General features: G+C 37.4%; 1 protein-coding gene and 1 pseudogene across 1 annotated transcript in view; one reads left to right on the top strand and one right to left on the bottom strand.

Moving 5' to 3' along the window:
- Positions 1-1454: 1454 nt before the first annotated feature.
- On the bottom strand, positions 1455-15639 carry LOC139470110 (uncharacterized protein KIAA1958-like; annotated as a pseudogene).
- Positions 15640-16930: 1291 nt separating this feature from the next.
- LOC139470055 (titin-like) overlaps positions 16931-19499 on the top strand; it is a 181032-nt gene continuing 178463 nt past the window's right edge. Inside the window, exons 1-2 of the mRNA XM_071252343.1 lie at positions 16931-17367; positions 17887-17896. Coding sequence (XP_071108444.1) covers positions 16931-17367; positions 17887-17896 — 447 coding nt within the window. The remainder of the gene's footprint in view (positions 17368-17886; positions 17897-19499) is intronic.

The raw sequence follows: 19499 nt of genomic DNA, 5'->3' as shown, positions 1-19499 counted from the left end.
AGTTTTAGTTTCTACCGCTGTATATATTACAGTAATACACAAATACAGCAAGTACGATATAGAAGAGTACTACACGTATACCGCAAGTACGACACAGCAGACTACGCGAATAGAATAAGTAAGACATAGAAAGGTACTCCAGGAAAACAGAATGCACTATACATTACACAACAACACGAATACAGCAAGTAACATATAGACAGGTACTCCAGGAACACAGCATGCACTATACATTACAGTAATACACGAATACAGCAAGTACGATACAGTACAGTAATACACGAATACAGCAGGTACGATACAGTACAGTACTATACGAATACAGCATGCACTGTACATTACAGTGATACACGAAAACCGCAAGTACGATACAGTACAGTACTATAAGAATACAGCAAGTACGATACATTACGTCACTACACGAATACAGCAAGTACGATATAGTACAGTACTAGACGAATACATCATGCACTGTACATTACAGTACTACACGAATACAGGTACGATATAGTAGGGTACGACACGAATACAACAAGCGCGATACAGTACAGCGCTACTCGAATACAGCAAGTACGATTCAGTACAGTACTACACGAATACAGTAAGTACGATTCTGTACAGTACTACATGAATACAGCAAGTACGATTCAGTACAGTACTACACGAATACAGTAAGTACGATTCAGTACAGTACTACACGAATACTGTGAGTATCCATCAGTACAGTACTACACGAACACAGTAAGTACGATCCAGCACAGTTCTACACGAATACAGCAAGTAAGATATAGAAAAGTACTCCAGGAATACAGTAAGCACGATACAGTACAGTGCTACACGAATACAGCAAGTACGATACAGTACAGTGCTACATGACTACAGTGATATTAAGGATAAAAAAATAATTTCTTTGTCATTTCATATGTTTCTGGAGAATGTCATTGCTAAAATTGTGAACATATTTTTTTATCCACATTACGAAAGCGACTTGCGTCTGTGCCTTCCCCAGTAAAGGAGATTATTTTACCAAGCTACCAGTCTGTTGTTTCGCGTTAGGTTTATACTTCCTTGTCATGTTGCTAAGGAATGACACCAACAGTGTAAAATTGATTTATAACTTTTTTTTAACCACTCTCACGAGTTCATAGGAAATGTACGTACACGTCTAAACCTCCGTGGTCAAGCGGTTTGGCGTCTGCCCGGAGAACAGAAGGTCGGAGTTCTATCCCCGGCCGCGTCACACAAGACGTTAAAATATGGTACTTGTTTGTTAACCTGCCTGGCGCTAGTCATTAGGGATAAAACAGACTGGTCAACTCGGAGTCAGTATACTGTGTCTGAGTGGGATATTCATGTTAAACTGCGGCATGGCATCGCAATGGGCTATCACTATTAAATCGAACCAGTACACACACACACACAGATACACAGAGACACACACGTGGATGCACGTACCTGTATAAGTGCAATAGCCTTGAACGCAGCGTTAAACCCTTCACCTCACATGTTAGCTCTGGAAAAAAACATCCAGGAGCATAAAGTAGTTCTTAAAATTTAGAGGAGCACGGAGTAGTTCTCAGAATTTGAGAATGAAACAATGCATTATCGTGCGAATAATATATACTGATACAATAAATTGCCTTAACATATCATTGAATATGTTAGCATATTGTAAATGAGACTTCACAATTATTGCTTGTTAGCAGTATTGTTTATCATGCAGAAGAAACTTTGTTCCCTATGTTTGATTAGGGAAACAAATCTCCGATGAATTAGTATTATCGGTCATCGATAATCACGTCGATATAATTGTTGTATCATTTTAAGAAAATATTTGAATATCATTAGAACGGATTATATTAATTTACATTTTTAACTTCATAATACAGGCGTACGTGGTTGGTAACATTTGACATAGCAGTTCAGTATTTAGAGTATTTAGCCTCTGTTCAGCCAGGTAGGGTGATATGTTAATGTGACTGTTAACCTTCAAGCGCCGGAAAGGCAGCTTGGGTTGTATGCTCCCCCGGGAGCTGACAATGCAAATCGTGTGCACACTAATCAAGTGACTGGGGTAATAATGCAGCGCTTTGAGCATGGTGTAGGGTATGGATTTGGAGCCTTTAAAATATGCACATTATTATTATTTTCAAAATTATATTTTGTCGACCGGAGAAGTGAAAAAATCTTTTCCAGACTAAAACCCCAGTCCCCACTTTCATAACACGATAAATTCCTTAATACTTTGTAACTTCTAAAACAACATTTACATCATTATTAATGTCGGTACTTGCAAAATATGTCATTGATCCTGAAAACTATTCTAACATGACGAATTTATGTAATTTCAGTACTTAAAATTTCATCTTCTCTTTTTGTAAGATTTGTGTTGTAAACGAGGGCATTGAATTTGTTTTCCCTTCACATATTCACATTGGGTTTTTCTTTAAATTTCAATTAGTTGAACACAAAATATAGTCTTTACACCTGTACAAAACTTTAGTGAAACGGGGATGAGCAGAAGATGGAAACAACAGACGGTACTTGATAATGGGTAAACACGACAAACGTGGGTTGATTCTACACGTGTATGTTATGGAAAGAAAGGCTCGTAAAGAAGTGTTCTGTGTTTTGAGCGATCCGGCCCTTTTAAGGGTAAAATTATACATCCTTTCAGAATTGTAACGAGCGACTGATATCCCATATTAATTCAAAAGTAATATTTACAGATCATTTAATGCACAATTACCTGCTGTCTGCAAGTGACAAGGTATGTCAACGACAAACACCTTTTCGGGTAAGGAGGTGACATGAAAATCTGAAAGTTTCAGAACTTTACAAATGTAAGGGATTGATTTGAGCCTAACGGGGAGTGATCTGAGCTGTGAGTGAGTATTTTGGGCCTAGTTGAGGGTCGTGACCAGAGCCGAGGCTGAAAGCATTCTGGAATGATTTTTTAAGGGATTGGTTTGAGCCTGCTATATACCGGCACGTATATTTCGTATGTCGACCAAGTCCCGGAGAGAAATCAGCTGCAGAAATAGCCTCAGCCCTTCAGAGACAGTTGCTTTGAAAAAAACTTACCCCCCACATTGCTTGAACACACTGGAATCAATAATCTTATCCGTCTAAAGTGTGTTGTCTGATTTGACATATGATGACATTGTTGGGTTAACTATCAGTTGAAGTTTGACATACATAACTATTGAACGGTAAGTTCCCTCAATTTGTGCAATAACAGGGTAACTGGATTGGAGGTATCGCATGTGTGTACTAAACGGTATCTGAAAACCCTAATTTTATGAACCAAAGATGTATCAGTTTAGGCAATGTCAACTTGAGCAGGAGCAGGATTGGTTTCAACACTACACACAAGGAAATATTTGCTGATAGGCCACCATTAGTTATCATTTTTGAATTTTATCTGACAGGAAACAGAGTGTTGGCGATAGGGCAGATAGCTCTTTGAGAGGATATTTTTGGAGAGATATTGCACATTTAGTCAGTTTGTTTGTACAGGATATTTACCATACCCAAGCACACAAGCGTGATAACCTCTTTATCATATAATGTCATTCTTTAAATATGTGCTTGAAAATCGCTTTCCTTCTCTCACAAACATTACAGAAACATTGCGAGTTTTCCTGGAATGCGCGCATTAATATTTATTACGTCACAGGGTAAGTGATGTGTCAGTCGGACAGTGACAGTAGCCAATATAGTTCCAACAATTGTTTTTACTTGCATTTCGCGGCAATCCATTGGTCTGTCCGCTAGAGTAACTGCCCTTTGTCAAAGGGAAGCTACTCTAACCCTAGTCTATGAGACGTCACGGGCACGTTCAGACGTTGTTGACAGTCGGCCTGTCCTGTCATAACGTTAAGAAGTGCAGTCAGATGTACACAGCGACAAAACGAAACAAGGTAACAATTCAAACATATTTCGGCCAAATCCAGCTATTTTAATTTGTGGAAAAGGTTTCAAGCCGCAGAGGTCTACAAGCACAGATATGGCTACTGATCCCGCTTGGCTAGGCCCCCAGCTAACACACGACGTTGTCACAACGTTGTGGAAAGGTTGTGGATTGGTAACGTCGTGATATTACGTTGTCACAACGTTATTATAACGTCAACGTGCAACGTTATTTCACAACGTTATAACAACGTTGCACATTCACGTTGTGAAAACGTTGTGCATTGGACATCACACAACGTTTTGTAACTACGTTTCTGAAACGTCGGTGAAACGTTATAGAGTTTGAATCTCGATAGTCATGAAGGAATAGAACTGCTTTATCAAAATCAACATGAATTTGTCAGAATACCAAGGCAGTAATGCATTACCTTTCTATATATTCGGCATTTGAATTTTCATCTCTTAATACTAAAATTTCCAGAACGTAATTGTGTATCTCTATGACAACGTTATTCCACAACGTAACAACAACGTTGCAAATTAACGTTGTGATAACGTTGTGCTTTGGACATTACAACACTTTTTGTAAATGATGTTTAGGAAACCACTTGTAGATCTACCATCTCTAAGTGTTATTTTTTTAAACATATATATCTAGTAACGAAGTTATCTGTCTACTAAATGTTGTCACAAGCAATATTACAGATAAAAACAATTGGCGCCCATTTTTTGCGGCGTGAGAGCGACTGCATGCTGAAAAGTTTAGCCTGTTGCCTCGTGATTGACGTCAGAATGACGTCACATTGTCGCGGAAGATTTGTTGTCACCAGCCATCTTAGTTCAAGCTCACTCTAGACATATTAGAGGTCTACAACCAAGAGATTGTGCAGCAACTGGAACTGGACAGATGATCTGTGAATTCGGATGAGGTAAGTTAATTTTTCAGAAGCAGCCTCCGCTTGTTGATATGTTTCTGTACATGCAGATCGTCAAATGATTTAAATGTATCGTATTATTCAGCAGTGGCAGGGTTTAGAATGCAGTTTGCCGGTCACTTTCACTGAGCGTCAGTGTTGATATTAATATTTGATACACAGAACATGATGTATATAGAGGTGAAGGAGGCCCAAGACTTTTTTCCATATTATTATTTTATTTATACCAAGGGTAATTACCAAGGGCAAGCAGTATATGTTTGACCAGAATTCAGTCTGGCGGCGTTTTGTGGCCGTCATATTATGTTCGGGTTTCGATCGAAAACGTGTAGGTCTGTAAATAGGTCTAACTTATGCATCACCTACTGACCACTGATAGTTTTCGCCATTTCTTCCGTGTTATTTCTGAAATCATTACTATTTAAAGTTTACATGTAGAATCTACTAATCTTCTGACTTTGATTTTTGTGAAACAATGTGGCTCATTCAGGCCATGGGAAAGGTTTAGGCTAGTAGATTTCTCTAATACAGCGAAGAGAGGGAATCAAAACAATGGAAGTGTTATCAGATCGACTCTCTGTAGGCTACTAGTTATAGCCTTAGTCTTAATGCGCTCAATGATGTTATGAAAAATTGTATTTTCGGGAAGATACAGAAACATACTTGTTGTTTCCGAAAAGGCCTAATTAGCACTGACTGAAGTAGCCTGTGGACCATCAGGTTGTTGGTGCTGTCTATAAAGTTTATTTTAGCAAGGCGCTTATCATGGTGTATTGTTATTATTTCCCAAAAAGAATCAATTCATCATTTTCTGATAATTAGATCTATGTCCGACTCCCTTCTAATGAAAACGAGCAAAAGTAAAACGAGTCTCTCGTCTTGCGCTATAACGGGGTGTTGGCGGTATTGTCATATTGGTGATGATAAGCTAGTCGATAGTCGAAAGTTAAATATCACCATATATTGTCAGTGAGTTGGTAATCGTTTGTTGATTATTAAGGTGAGATAGGTGTAGCCAATGTGCACCAATGAAAAATACAATGGAATTGATAGCAACAATATTCGTTCGGTTTTCGATCTCCATATGTTGCCACGTAGGCTACCATACTACAGAATTATATTTAACGATATTGAACTGTATTATGTTAATAAACGTAGTAACAAATAAATTTCAATAAATATTTACAGAGCTGTTTCAACTTCGTCTGGTATTGTAGAAGCTATTGCATTTTGTTAATTTTCCCATGTTTCTATCTTTGTAAATGTTAGAACATATATACATATCCTGGCATATTAATATGGAAAATATTAAGGTTAGTATTAAAAAAAATAATCACAATTTTAATCAGGATAAATACCCTAAAGTGTTAACTTCTATTCATAATTCATATTCAATATTCATGCTTCAAATATGGGAACTATTTATTATATTTGTCAATATATATTTTTCATTTATGTATATATTTTTCAAATAAGGTTTTAGAAACTTGGCCAACATATTCACTTGAATCACTAGTTTGTGATGTACAGCAGAAAGATAAAGTTACTGCTTTTGAATAACTACAGTTGATCTATTGACTGATAAAACTATTTGCCAATACTACCACCAGTTACATCATACTCTAAGTAAATGTGATTTATCTATACAGTACTGGTTTATTTAAAAATGTGATACTTTGTGGTTTCTGTTTTTCTTTCAGGTGGAGAAAACAGTATTGTGGGAGCATATTTGTTTAAAGTACATCACTGACAGAAAGGTATGTATAATGCAATAATATATACAAACATCTTCAAGAATTAAAATTTAGATGATTCTTATTTAATTATACCCACAATTCTAAAAGGGCGGGGGTATAAAGTTACACCAATGATTCAGTGCTAAAAGCTTTTCTGCCTATGTATGATCCAAGAGCATCATGGTATTACTGTCAGCGCCTTCTTCGCACTTTCAGCAGTTTTTAATTGTTTAAAGCTCTGCACGCTAACGTCGAACCCATTCGACAGAGGTGTCCATCCCCGTGCATCTGATGTCGAACCCATTCGACAGGCGAATAGCATAACAACAGCCCAAAATAAAACTCGCCATATCTATTTACCAAGAAGGCTTTGCGTAACATTTAAATTACGTATGACATGCATAAATGCTCAGCTTGTTCAATATCAAAACGTTCAGTCATTTATTTACCTCAAAAAGAAAATATCGCGAGTTAAAAAAGTTTCGGCCAAACTTCTCGGCACACATCTACCAGGAACGGCCATTGTTGACTTTTGGCACTTCACGTTGAGCGGCATGCAGTCCGATATTTTCTTTATAATTTCATCATTTTTCTTATTCGATCATAATTTTTGGTTTGCTGACGAAAGGAAAAAACTCATGTTCCTTTATTTCTAAAAATTAGCAACTTTCGGTGTAATTAATTGTAAACAAAACCAATCTGAATCGTAACATCATCGATTGGATGGAACTTGTACGATCATGGCAACGGCGGTAAACAAACAACTCCACATGCATAGTTATCCCGTTAGACTATTACAATCATTTTGTTACATCTAACTTAATTTTCTAGAATTATTGACACGCATGTATAAATCTTTGTAAAAAGAATTTCCTTTTAAAAGAGTTTGCAAATGATTTCGTTTGATAAACTTTCCGACACATTGCCAAGCCGACAAACGTCAGTGATACGTTTGGGCGTGGCCTAACTCGCGATTTGTTGAGTCGAACAAAGTCAACAAACACTGCGAAAAATGACAAATATTGGATGATACGCAAAATCTGAACTGATATACATTCTAGGTAAACTATTCAATAGCAAAATAATGCATTTTACGAGAAATAATCAAAATACTTGTAATTTTAGCTATCATTTCTGAAACCGGAAGCACGTACCGCATGTGACACATGGAAGCAAAATATGCACAAGTTGGTAAGCTATCATAAAGAAATTCCGAAATAGATTCAAATTCAAAAGAAAATACATAATTTACTATTTTTCGTCAACTATTTACTATTTATTGATCTGGAGAGCAGTCTTCACTCTTATTTGTTTCATATTTCTTCGTGATTGTCGCCATAAAATGTGTAAGTCTAAATCCGGACCCGTAATGGATTTCACGCTCGATGATTTTAATTTTAAAATATTTTCTATAAACGAGCGCAACGGAGAGCGATCCAACGTATTGATATGCCATAATAATAACATAATATTGTTATTGGTCTAACATTAAAAAAAGAACAATTTAAATATTAAAGATGTTGTTGAAAACTTTCTGAGAACCTCCCGTCCTCTGAACCGATAACATTTTGGTACACAACGAGGTAGTGTAAATATATATAGATTCTAGGCTCCTATTTATATATATGTGTGATTTTGTACCCAAAACAAATTAAATTGTACCCAAAATACTTTGTGAATTTGTACCTAAGAAAATAAGACAATAGATCTATAATTATATTTATGTTTTAATGTAGATGAACAGAACACATAATAAAATATTTCATCAAGTTCCAAATATGATTATGACTGATCCTTGAAATTGATTGTTTAGTTTTGAGAGAAAATTGACGTCTTGTCACTGAAGGAGAGGCCAGTTAAGTTGGTTAAACCTAAGTTAGAATGAATTGTTTTGATAGGAAAGTGATATTATGTTAAGTTTAAGACCCCAAATTAATGTATATCTTTGAAATAATTCTAGGTAGATCTACAAAATCACATACCCATTTGGGTAACAAATTACTAGAAATTTTGGGTACAAAAGTCACCACTGTACGTTTCAACTGATTTTCGTGAATCAATGGGATAAAAAAAATTCGTCTGAATGATTCCTTTTCTCATTTTTCAAGACAAGAATTTGTTTTACATAACAAAACACAGGCAGATCTACACGGATCACGTTTAGTCCTAAAAATGTGAAAAATATGGACACCTCAGAAATGAGGGCTTATAAGGTTATAATTCTACCTAACTAGTCACATGGTTTGACTTAGATCTAGGTCTATCTAAGAAAAGTCCTTATGAAAATCTTTTTTTAATTTTTTTATGACACTTACATTTCTGGCACTTAGACAAAGAGTATTCAAGGAAAGACAGATATGTTTTTGAATGAAAATATGACTTTCCTTTATAATTCTTTTTTCATGATGACAGGGGAACTTTTATACACACCAGCTGAGGAAGTTGTGATACTGTGATTGCATACAAAGAAAAAACAGTTTGGAAGCAGTACCTGTATGTATAAAATAGACCACATAAGGTGAACAAAAGTAATGGATTGGCTGACTGGAAAAAATACATCTGGCAAGGGTAAACATGTACACAGGCATGTTTCTTTTCATTCCAACCAGAAGACTGAGATAGCATTTTCTAAGAAACCTATGGCAAACTTACCAGCTTATGTGCCACCATGGTTCTTGTGATTAAACAAACAAAAATGTCATGTACTGTTACAAGTACTGTTACTATAATTAAATTAAATTAATTCCTATTAAATTATATTTCAGAATTGTTTTATTTGGAAACAAACCACATAATGCACAAAATTAATGTCCATATCAGTTTAGTATGTATTTGTTAAGGATCTGATTTAATCATTATTCATGGAATACTAAAATTAAAATGATGACATCAGAGAGTTACTTATTCACATAGTTGATTTTCATAGTGCAAGATAATAATTGTTGAATAAATATGTTGAAACTAAAGATAATAATTGAAGTTTGATCAGTTACACTCTGCTGATGCAAAAACTAATATTTACTGTCCCCACACACCATCATTGTGGGAAAAATAACTATTAAAAATAACTTAAAATTTTAAAACCTGTAAAAAGCTGCAAATAATTAAACAATTACAAATCTATCATCAATGCGCAATCATGGTGGTCTTCATATTTTTGGAATAAATTTAGAAATCCTTCGTGAAACTGTTCTAAAATCATGCTAGTATCTATGAATGTATTCCCGAAAGGAAAACTATCCTAAATGTAATGTGGAACTAACACCGAAAATATGTACGTAGAATTTTATTGCTTATATATACCCTATCATTTTCAGCAACGCGGGGATGTTATTTTGAAACACGATTTGTCAAGCCCATTTTCGCGCACCTGTTGTTGAGGGTGATCTTGCTGATCGACGATATCCATAGACGTATTACGTGGGATACACTTGTTGTAGTGAAACTTATCAGCATGTACATCGCAGAAATATGAATCATGTCCCATTTATATTCACAACATAGAATGGTGATTCTTAAATATCAACAGAAGTTCAAATTAAAGATACCGAGAAACTTGCATGTGGCATGTTGATTTATCGTCTACCGTTTCCGGGTCACGGGAGCATGCAAGGTCAAACGGATTAACTAATACGCGAATTATATCGTCAAAGTCACATTTTTATTTCATGTTAGTGGTGATTACTGATACTGTGTATCGACTTATATTTTTGCTGTATGTGATAGGCGAACTGTTTCAAAATTTACTGTAATTGTTTTGTTTCGAAAGCTTATCAGCAGACTACCCCTGTCTGTGACATCACATCCGGTGACCTTTGCACTAATTGTAGTAGTGCTGTCAGAATTCACGATCTTTATTTTCATTTTTCTCTCGTCATATTTATTGGAATATGACGAATAAAACATTCTTCGATTGAGAAGATCGTCAACTTTCGCCAAGTTATATTTATAAAGGCAATGTAAACTTTGTTGATATTAAAATAGCAATAAGTTGTGCGGAGGTCGGGCGAAGCGCGCCATGTTTGATTTTAGGACGTCTGCTAGCATCATGACACGGGTTGTTTATTTTTGTATATCGTAAATATTCAACCAAAACGCTTGAAATTAGGATTAGTGAATATTTATAAGTCATTAATTGTTTCCTGCAAATTATATAACATGACACGTCAGATTAACCCGAATATTCGTATTTCTGCAACCGACATGATGACCTCGAAAATTTAGTTATTTTCTGTTTAACGTTTAGATAATACATTCAATGAAATGGTTCATAATTTACCATCGCGCTGATATATGCCGATTATAAATCCCGAATTTTTACTCAATTAAAATTATGATATCGGAGATATGATTATTGAAATCAATTTGCAAAAATGTTACGATATTAGAGGGTTCCTAGCATGAAATGCAAACCACCTTCAATAACGCAATTCAGGTAAGTTCAAGAAAATTAACAAATTTTGAGTTCGCTTTGGTCTTAACCTTGGTATGATTGAAAACACCAGGATATTTTTATATAGAATTGTGTAGTTTTCTATCAGGAATAAATGTGCAAAATATTTCTTCAATTGGCCCTTGTTTAATGAGGCACCGACTGTTTGAAATCACCCACCCTCTTTAGAGCGCCTTATGCTAAAATTAATCCAGCAGGCAGGGGTAAGAAGTGTGAAAATAATTCAGCAGGCTAAAGGTTAAAGACTGACATCAGACATCAAAATATTATTTTGGGGAATGCAACCATTATTTTGTTATGTCAGAAAAATGTCCCTTGCCTTGCCATTTTATAATATTTATGTCATTTTTTATTCAGTTACCAAGGCATAAGGAGAGACTATGGATACAGTTGAAGATCATCCCTGTGACTTTTCATTTGAGGACTGAAAAGGCTCCTCAGCCACTCAGCCCAAGTTCTGACTTGTCATTTAACAAATAAATAAAGGTCACCTCATCCAGAATCTATTGTCATTTCGTTGCTGGGAAATGGATCTTAGGACATCAGATGCATAGACTATTATGTTATGTGGTTGCTCTCAATGCTGAATGTATGGGGTAAGGCCAAGAAATTTTAAATGTTTCAATTTGTGCAGGGCTTATTGTTTGATGGTTTTTAATTTGCAAATTCTAGGGGAAAATGAAATATCTATTAATTGTGTTGAAACATTTGTGAACAATTTGCACAATGTGACAGATCTAGCCTTGAAAATTGTTTGGGAAAATAAATATTATATAACCGAATTGTACATGTAATTTCAAACATTTAGAATTTTATCTTGGCCGTATTTCAAACTCTGCCAAAAGGAGAGTGCATTTCATTGACTTGCTGTTTCATGGATAGGGTTAAAGTGAATTCAGTTTGCAGAATGCATTGCTTGGTACCTGATGTCTTAACTAGATTGGTACAAACTTTTCATGCTGCCTGGGAGGTATTGAGGAATAACACAGGCGTTAATCTACATGGACATTGCAACAACGTGCTGCAATGGCTGTAGTGTCGCCATATGTATGCGATACCTACGTTGTCGCGACGTTTTGTATAAACGTTGTAGCAACGTAAAAAATGGATGTTGTGACAACGTCTTGATTTAGTTGTATTTTGGTTTACGCACAACGTTGTAGCAACCAATCTGGGAGTCTACAGATTTACGTTGTGACAACGTAACATCACAACGTTGTAACAACGAAATGTCAACGTTGTCAAAACGTTGTCACAACGTAGAATTGTTTGCTGGGGGCCTAGTGCCCTTGGCAAAATTGTTTCGAAATTTATATCGCCAAAGTTGCCAAAACTTGTAAAAAGCCTTAGCTACGTCAGTTAGACACAGATTTTCAGTATATTAGACTGTTCTTTTGATAATGTTAGCAATTATCTCTAAAGTTTATCCAATCATACTTATGATGACGTCATAAATTACAACTGTGACGTCATAATGTATTTATACACTCCAGCGACGACACCAAGTAATTTAACAATTGTAGGGAGACATTTGAATTAAAATATACAGTATATGTAAAGTAGCAGTGTAACATTTACGATTGAAATGACAAATCTATTAATACATTCTAGAGTTCAATTTGGGTTTCATCAATTGGATAAACATTTGTTCTTTTTCCAGTCTCTGCTGCTTGTTACTGGTATACAATTTATAAAACGGAAAAATACTAAATTATCCGTTTCCGCAATCATCAGTGTGTTTGCTGACACTTAAGCATCGAACATTAGTGTCTCTAATCTGCTGTTTGTGTACAGTGACTCTATCTTTAAATTCCATGCCGGTTTCGCCGATGTAGTTTTCGCCGCATTCCGAACATCTCATAACATACACCACCACATCTTTGCTGCGGCAGTTCATGTCGGCTTTCACAATGAAACCCTTGCCATTTGCAAAAAGGAAAATGGTACCTTCACTAATGATGTTACACGTGCCGCATCTTGGTGTGTTACATCTACTTACACATGGTACACTCTCTGTACAAGAATATTTGGATAGACAAAGCATTTGCTTGAGATTGTTTTGTTGCCTGGTACTTTTTATAACTTTGAATTTATTCAGTCCTTGTTTCATTTTATCACATGGCTGTAGAATTGGGAGGTTGTCTCTTATGACTGGCATGATATCACAGTTATTAGGATTGAAGGTGGACACAAACGGTATAATTTGATCGCCCACAGACTTTTCATTAGGTTTCAAGAGATTATTTCTTGGAATTTTTAACGACTTTTCTATAGCGTCATTTATGACGCGAAGCGGATATCCTAGCTTCCTGAGATATCCCATCAATTCTTTCAATCTCATCTCTCTTTTATCCGTTTCCAACACGATGGTACGTAGGCCTACTCTCCGCGCAAGTGAATAAGGAATAATAGTTCTTGTATGCCTGGGGTGACATGAACCGAATTGTAAGTATTGATGGGTGTCCGTTGATTTGGAGTAGATATTAGTTTTCAATTTAACTTCCCAACCAGTTGAGGAAGATATTAAATTGAAGCCCTACGATTTATTAACTACCATCCCTTATACTTAAACTAAATACTAGATTTTTCATTTTCATGATTTGGATATCACACATATACGAAAATATGTTCTTTTTCAAAGCGACCCCCACACAACTGAGCTTTCTGTTCGATAACTTGATGGCGTATTAATAATATTAGTAGTATTTTACAGACAGGCATATAATACAAGCCAGCGCAAATGTATCAACAAACCATACCTTGTAGCTTCGTATTGCCACAGACCTGTGCCCTGTCCTCTCAGCGATAAGCCGTTCGTCTAGGCCAGAGTCATACAGACGTGTTGTAGTGGTGGCCCTCAGGGAGTGGTTGGAATAAAAACCACTAAAACCTGCCACTTTACACAGTCGTCCGAAAGTGCCTCTTAAAGGGTGCAATCCAATCGGAATGTCAGCATACCATGTATTTTTCTCTCACAAATTTCAATGGCTTCAAGTAAAATGCGGTGCATATTCCGTCTTTAGGTCTGAACATAACATAAAAATACAAATTAATATAAACACATGTGTTTTCAATATCTAAACATCGAGTTCAAGTGAGTAATGACAATGCCCCGCGCACAGGGGTGTGAACTTCATTTTGTTAACTAAATGACGCCCAATGTAGTATGATATCATAATTAAATATTGTTCAAGTTAACCATCGATGCTAAAATATGTATTGCTTCAAATTATACTCAACAATAAAGTTCCTTAACACCAATATTTTAGTGTATTTTTCAAACAAGTGCGTCACTAAATGAAGTCATAATAATTAATAGGTGACGTGTTATGAACACTTGAGTTGAAAATTCCAAGACAGTTAAATCAACTTGCCAATATACTCTTAAAAGTTACTTCACTGATATCATTACCATTCAATTTTACTGTCAAATTCATTGATAACTTACCTGAGTGACATGTACTTTTCATAAAGCCGAACAAGGCACCACTCTGGACGTTCCAAGTTCTGGCCCACTTTGACGCATTTTCGTTCACACTGTCGATGTTTTAAGCCACCTCTGTTTTGGACACATCTTCCATGTATTTTAGACATTTCAACCCATCAGCACCTACTGTTATTTCGAACTGTGAATCGGACCTGTTCTTAGATATCTGTGCTTATCACCAGCCCTCAGAGCACAATTGAGGCCAATAGAATACACAATTGTATCTAATAGCTGTGGGGGGTACCCTCCCCCAGCATCCCCTTCTCCCACAACATGTCTTCCTGGTCCACACTGACAACTTCCGCCTGCCTTTTCTCTATCCCGATTCTCTCTCTTGCCAAATATTTCATTCCTGCATCTAGCACGGACCTTAATCCTTGAAACATCGGGGATTCGAAAAAAATCAGTTGAGTGCCGTTTCTTATGATATAATATTGTAGATATGAGTCAATTTCATAAAGAGTATTTCCGCGATATTCATCGCCTTTCTTATTTCTGACCTCAATCATAAAATACATCAATATTTTATACTCCCTTTCCTCCTGAGCCAGTGACCAATGTCAGGGTTCAATACCATGTCCTCTGTTCTGCCCCACTTACGCCGTTCCTTCACCCACCCTTGATACAAGCGAACTGCCCACATTCTCTTGTTTTCAGTATTCGATGAGTATGCTGAATCACACAACTTCTTAATGTCAATATCAGATGTTGGCTTGCCAAACCTTGCTGAACTTGAATCTACGCTTTGTTCAGAAGCGTCACGTGATTGAGGTATTTCTGATGAAGTTAATGGCGAGCGAGTGTTACAATTCAAGGTAGCAAATTTAGAAGGTTAGATTCAATTGCTTGGCTTGCTTTGTACAGATCAGTGTCGGAACCTGAGGAAAACCCTTCGAGATCAATCAACTCACATTTACCAACATCAAAGTTTGGAAGTTCATTTGAATCCAAATTTAGTAAAGTTTCAAAATCTGAATTAACGTCCACCTCAAAAATGTTCGTGAAACTATTTTGTGTGACAAATACATCGTTGTCGGAATCATTTGCACTCATGCTGACAACCCTACCGAGTCGAACGTCGTTCATCGAAAATCGAAAAATATGATGTGGCATGTGCAGATATACACACCACGCTCCCGTAGTTTTGCACGTTTATTGGTGTGTTTTAGCGACTTGGTTTGTCATGACTATGTACAACTAGAACACACACGTGAATATCACTTGAAGATTAGTTTGAGGCATTAACTTGATCGAACTTTGTTTTTATGTAGGAGGCTGACGGCCTCGAAAAAGCTTCACGTGCGAAAATAATCGCGAGATTTCGGACATTCGCCTAAACTTAAATAAGTGGAGTAAGACATTCTCCTAAACTTAAATAAGTGGAGTAAGATTGAACACAGTTCTAATTGAACTGTGTTCAATCTTACTCCACTTATTTAATTATTACTATAGGTATGTATGTATGTATGTATGTATGTATGTATGTATGTATGTCAGAACCTATTGTCACTGTGAACCTTTTTCACATACACTCTCTCAAGAAAGAAACGCAACCCCAGTCTGAAAATGTGAGAAAACCCCGAGAAGAAAGATATTGATAGTAAATACAATTGTTCTGATATGCACTTATACCATGTACTCTGTTTATTAACGTAAGCGCCCAAACACACCAATTTTCGTGCACAAGGGCATTTTACTTTTATCATAGTGAGCCAAATTTTCACGTGGCCCATGCCAAAACCCTCATGCACGTGCAATTCATGGAAAGAGCAGTAGAAGTATGGGTTTATAAAAGCACGTGTTGATTAGCGATTCACTCTATCATTTTCATCGAAAGACAAGGTCGAATATGCCACGGTTGAGTGCTGCAGATCGAAATATCGCCACTGGTCGTATTGAGGCCGGATAAAGCTTTGGAAACGTTGCCCGGCACATCAATGTTCATAAAACAACGATTTCCCGACTTTGGAGCCGATACACCAAGTTTCATGCAACTGAAGATCGACCCAGAAGTGGTAGGCCAAGGGTTACCACACCACCTCATGGTCGATTCATCCGGGTCACCCACCTACGTAATTGGCTAGCCACACCTACCGTCATTGCAACACAGGTGCCAGGTTTGAGAAAAGTGTCCGCACAAACAATTAGGAACCGTCTACGGTCTACGTGCAAGAAGACCACTTATTGGACCTGTTTTACGCCACGAACATCGACGCCAACGACTCTGTGGTGCACCAACGTTCGGATATGGACCCTCAGAAACTGGAGGCGCGTCTGGTTTAGTGATGAATCACGTTTTCTCTTACAACGCCGTGACGGAAGACAGCGTGTCTATAGAAGAGGAAACGAACGTTTTGTCCCGAACAGTGTTCGACAGGTCGACAGATTTGGAGGAAGGAGCGTCATGGTGTGGGGAGCCATGTCTTACAACCAAAGATCAGACTTGGTGATCATTCGTGGCAATTTGACAGCCAAGCGCTATATCAATGACGTCTTACAGCCTCATCTTCTGCCGATTACCGACCAACAGAGGGAGCTCTATCAACACGACAACGCCCGGCCGCACACTGCTCATGCAACAGTGAATTTTCTCCAGAATTCTAACGTCAACGTGTTACCATGGCCCTCCCGATCACCAGACATCAACCCAATCGAACATCTTTGGGATTATCTGGACCGACGAGTACGTGCACGTACACCGCCGCCGCAGACGTTGGATGCACTAGCCGTTGCACTGCAGGAAGTGTGGAGAGCAATCCCTCAGGAAAGAATCCGGCGTCTAATCCGTTCTGTTCCTAGGAAGTGTAATGCTGTGATCGCAGCTCGTGGCGCTCATACGAGGTACTGAGAACGACGCCCCCTTGCGTCATGTAAATCTTAGTGAGAGAACTGTCGAAGTCTGGACTTAAACTTGCATAAGTGTACTGCCACCATGCCAAATTTCATATTGTTGTCTTCAATAATAAATGTGTTATAATAACTTGAATATTGAGATAAACACCTTGAAAATATAGGGGTTACGTTTCTTTTTTGAGAGAGCGTATATTCCACAATGTAAAAGTTTGAATTATTGTGCGAAATAAGATGTAACTTGCTCCTTCATGTGCTCCAGAAACTTTTTGTCGCAGTGGATCTGATCAGACTGCTGTCTTGAAAGGTCAAGTGAATGGTGTAACAAAAATAGCTCGGTAACAATCTGCACACGCCAACACATAGCACTTGAAGCAAGTTACAGCTTGTATCTGTTGCTCCTCCCAACCAATTGCTGAGATAATGCCGGCTATATATTAGATTTATTCAAACGTTTTTCTTGTCAGAGCTCCAAATCAGCTTACCTGTCACGACGTTCTCTGTGTCCAGCCGGTCGATGGTACGTATGCATTAAACTTGCCTTACGAGTATGTTTGGCTTTCTTTATTTCTTCATCTAAGTTGTTTAAATAACTTTGTTTTCTTCGAAAAACATCGTTGGTGTGTTTTAAACTTGTAAGAACATTTCTCTATGTGAACTTTGTTTTTCAAGTACAGATAAATGTGATGCAGTGAAATGGCTCTGGCGTTATTAAAATCTGTGAACCAATGACTTTGCTTGAAACATGTTCTCTCCTTAGTCATCTTTACAAATAATTTATGTCAGGTCGCGTTTATAATTGACGAAAAACACAAGGACCTTTACTAATTTTCTGCTCTCTATATTTGAGTCCTATTGTTATATTGGAGCCAGATGCTAAAACCTATAAAGCACCCATGATGACGCTGCGCCGCACACTAGGCGGATCCCAACACACACGTGTTGTGTTCAGTTGCAGGGACATGAATATTATATGAGTCATATCTATGTTCATGTTAGTGGTATTTCCGCACAAGCGTGTTTTTTAAATATACTCATTATAGAAATTCTTTTTAAAACTATGTTTGTATAAATGTAAAAACTTGTGAATATGTGCCGCCGTATTTTATGTGATTATTTATGGCTAATATTAACCTGAAGCTGTGTATGAATAGGTGCAAGTACAAGAAGACTGTTATAGGGCAATGTATGTTTTCATGAATAGAAACAACACATTCAGGACTCTTACTAGTCTTAATGTCTTCAGCAATATTTTAACATAGACGTTTGTCTTGCTGTGTTGTTTAATGTCAAATCTATTCAATTCGACACATATCAGATCTTTAAAAAAACAAAACATATACTCTTAAAAAAAAGAAACGCAATAGGGATATTTTGGGTCATAAAAGCAAAATGTAGAGGTTTAATGTGTTATAGTGTCAGTGACACATTCCCGGATCAAAATGATGACAACAATGACATGCAAACCATTAGTCGGGAAACACGTACAATTCGTAAAAACGCACCCAATGTCTGGTTCAGCGACGAATGGATGGAAGAGCACGGGTCTACATACGTCGGGGAGAACGTTACGCCGGAAACTGCGTACAGGACGTGGAAAGGTTTGGTGGGAGTAGCGTTATGATGTGGGCGGATATCTCTCATCATGGAAGGACAGGTTTGGTCCATATCCGATTATTCTTACGACTCGACCATATATCAACGAAATTCTCCTTGCCAACGGCAACGGTGTATTCGAGCAGGACAACGCTCGACCGCATACAGCACGGATCACACGAGCCCGTCTACACAACAACAGCCTTGATGTTCTCCCCTGGCCCTCCAGATCCCCGAATTTGAACTCGATAGAACACTTGTGGGATGAATTTGATAGACGTCTACGCCGACGTAAACCACAACCGCAGACGTTGCAGCGGTTGGCTTTTGCGTTGCAGGCCGATTGGGCTACCATTCCCCAGGATGTGATTCGCATACTCGTCTCTTCCATGGGCAGGAGATGATAGGCCGCCGCCGCTATCGAATCGAACGGGGGACATACGCGTTATTGATGGTAGCTGACCTTCACCTTGGACTTTTCCTATGTACCGATAACTGAGATGACTACAATCACCAAGTGTTCTCTC

The sequence above is a fragment of the Haliotis cracherodii genome, unplaced genomic scaffold (genome assembly GCF_022045235.1).
Source record: "Haliotis cracherodii isolate W230 unplaced genomic scaffold, xgHalCrac1.p SCAF_20, whole genome shotgun sequence".
In the NCBI taxonomy this organism is placed as follows: domain Eukaryota; kingdom Metazoa; phylum Mollusca; class Gastropoda; order Lepetellida; family Haliotidae; genus Haliotis; species Haliotis cracherodii.
Note: the sequence above shows the minus strand (reverse complement) of the source record. Positions and strands in the feature narration are given on the sequence as shown.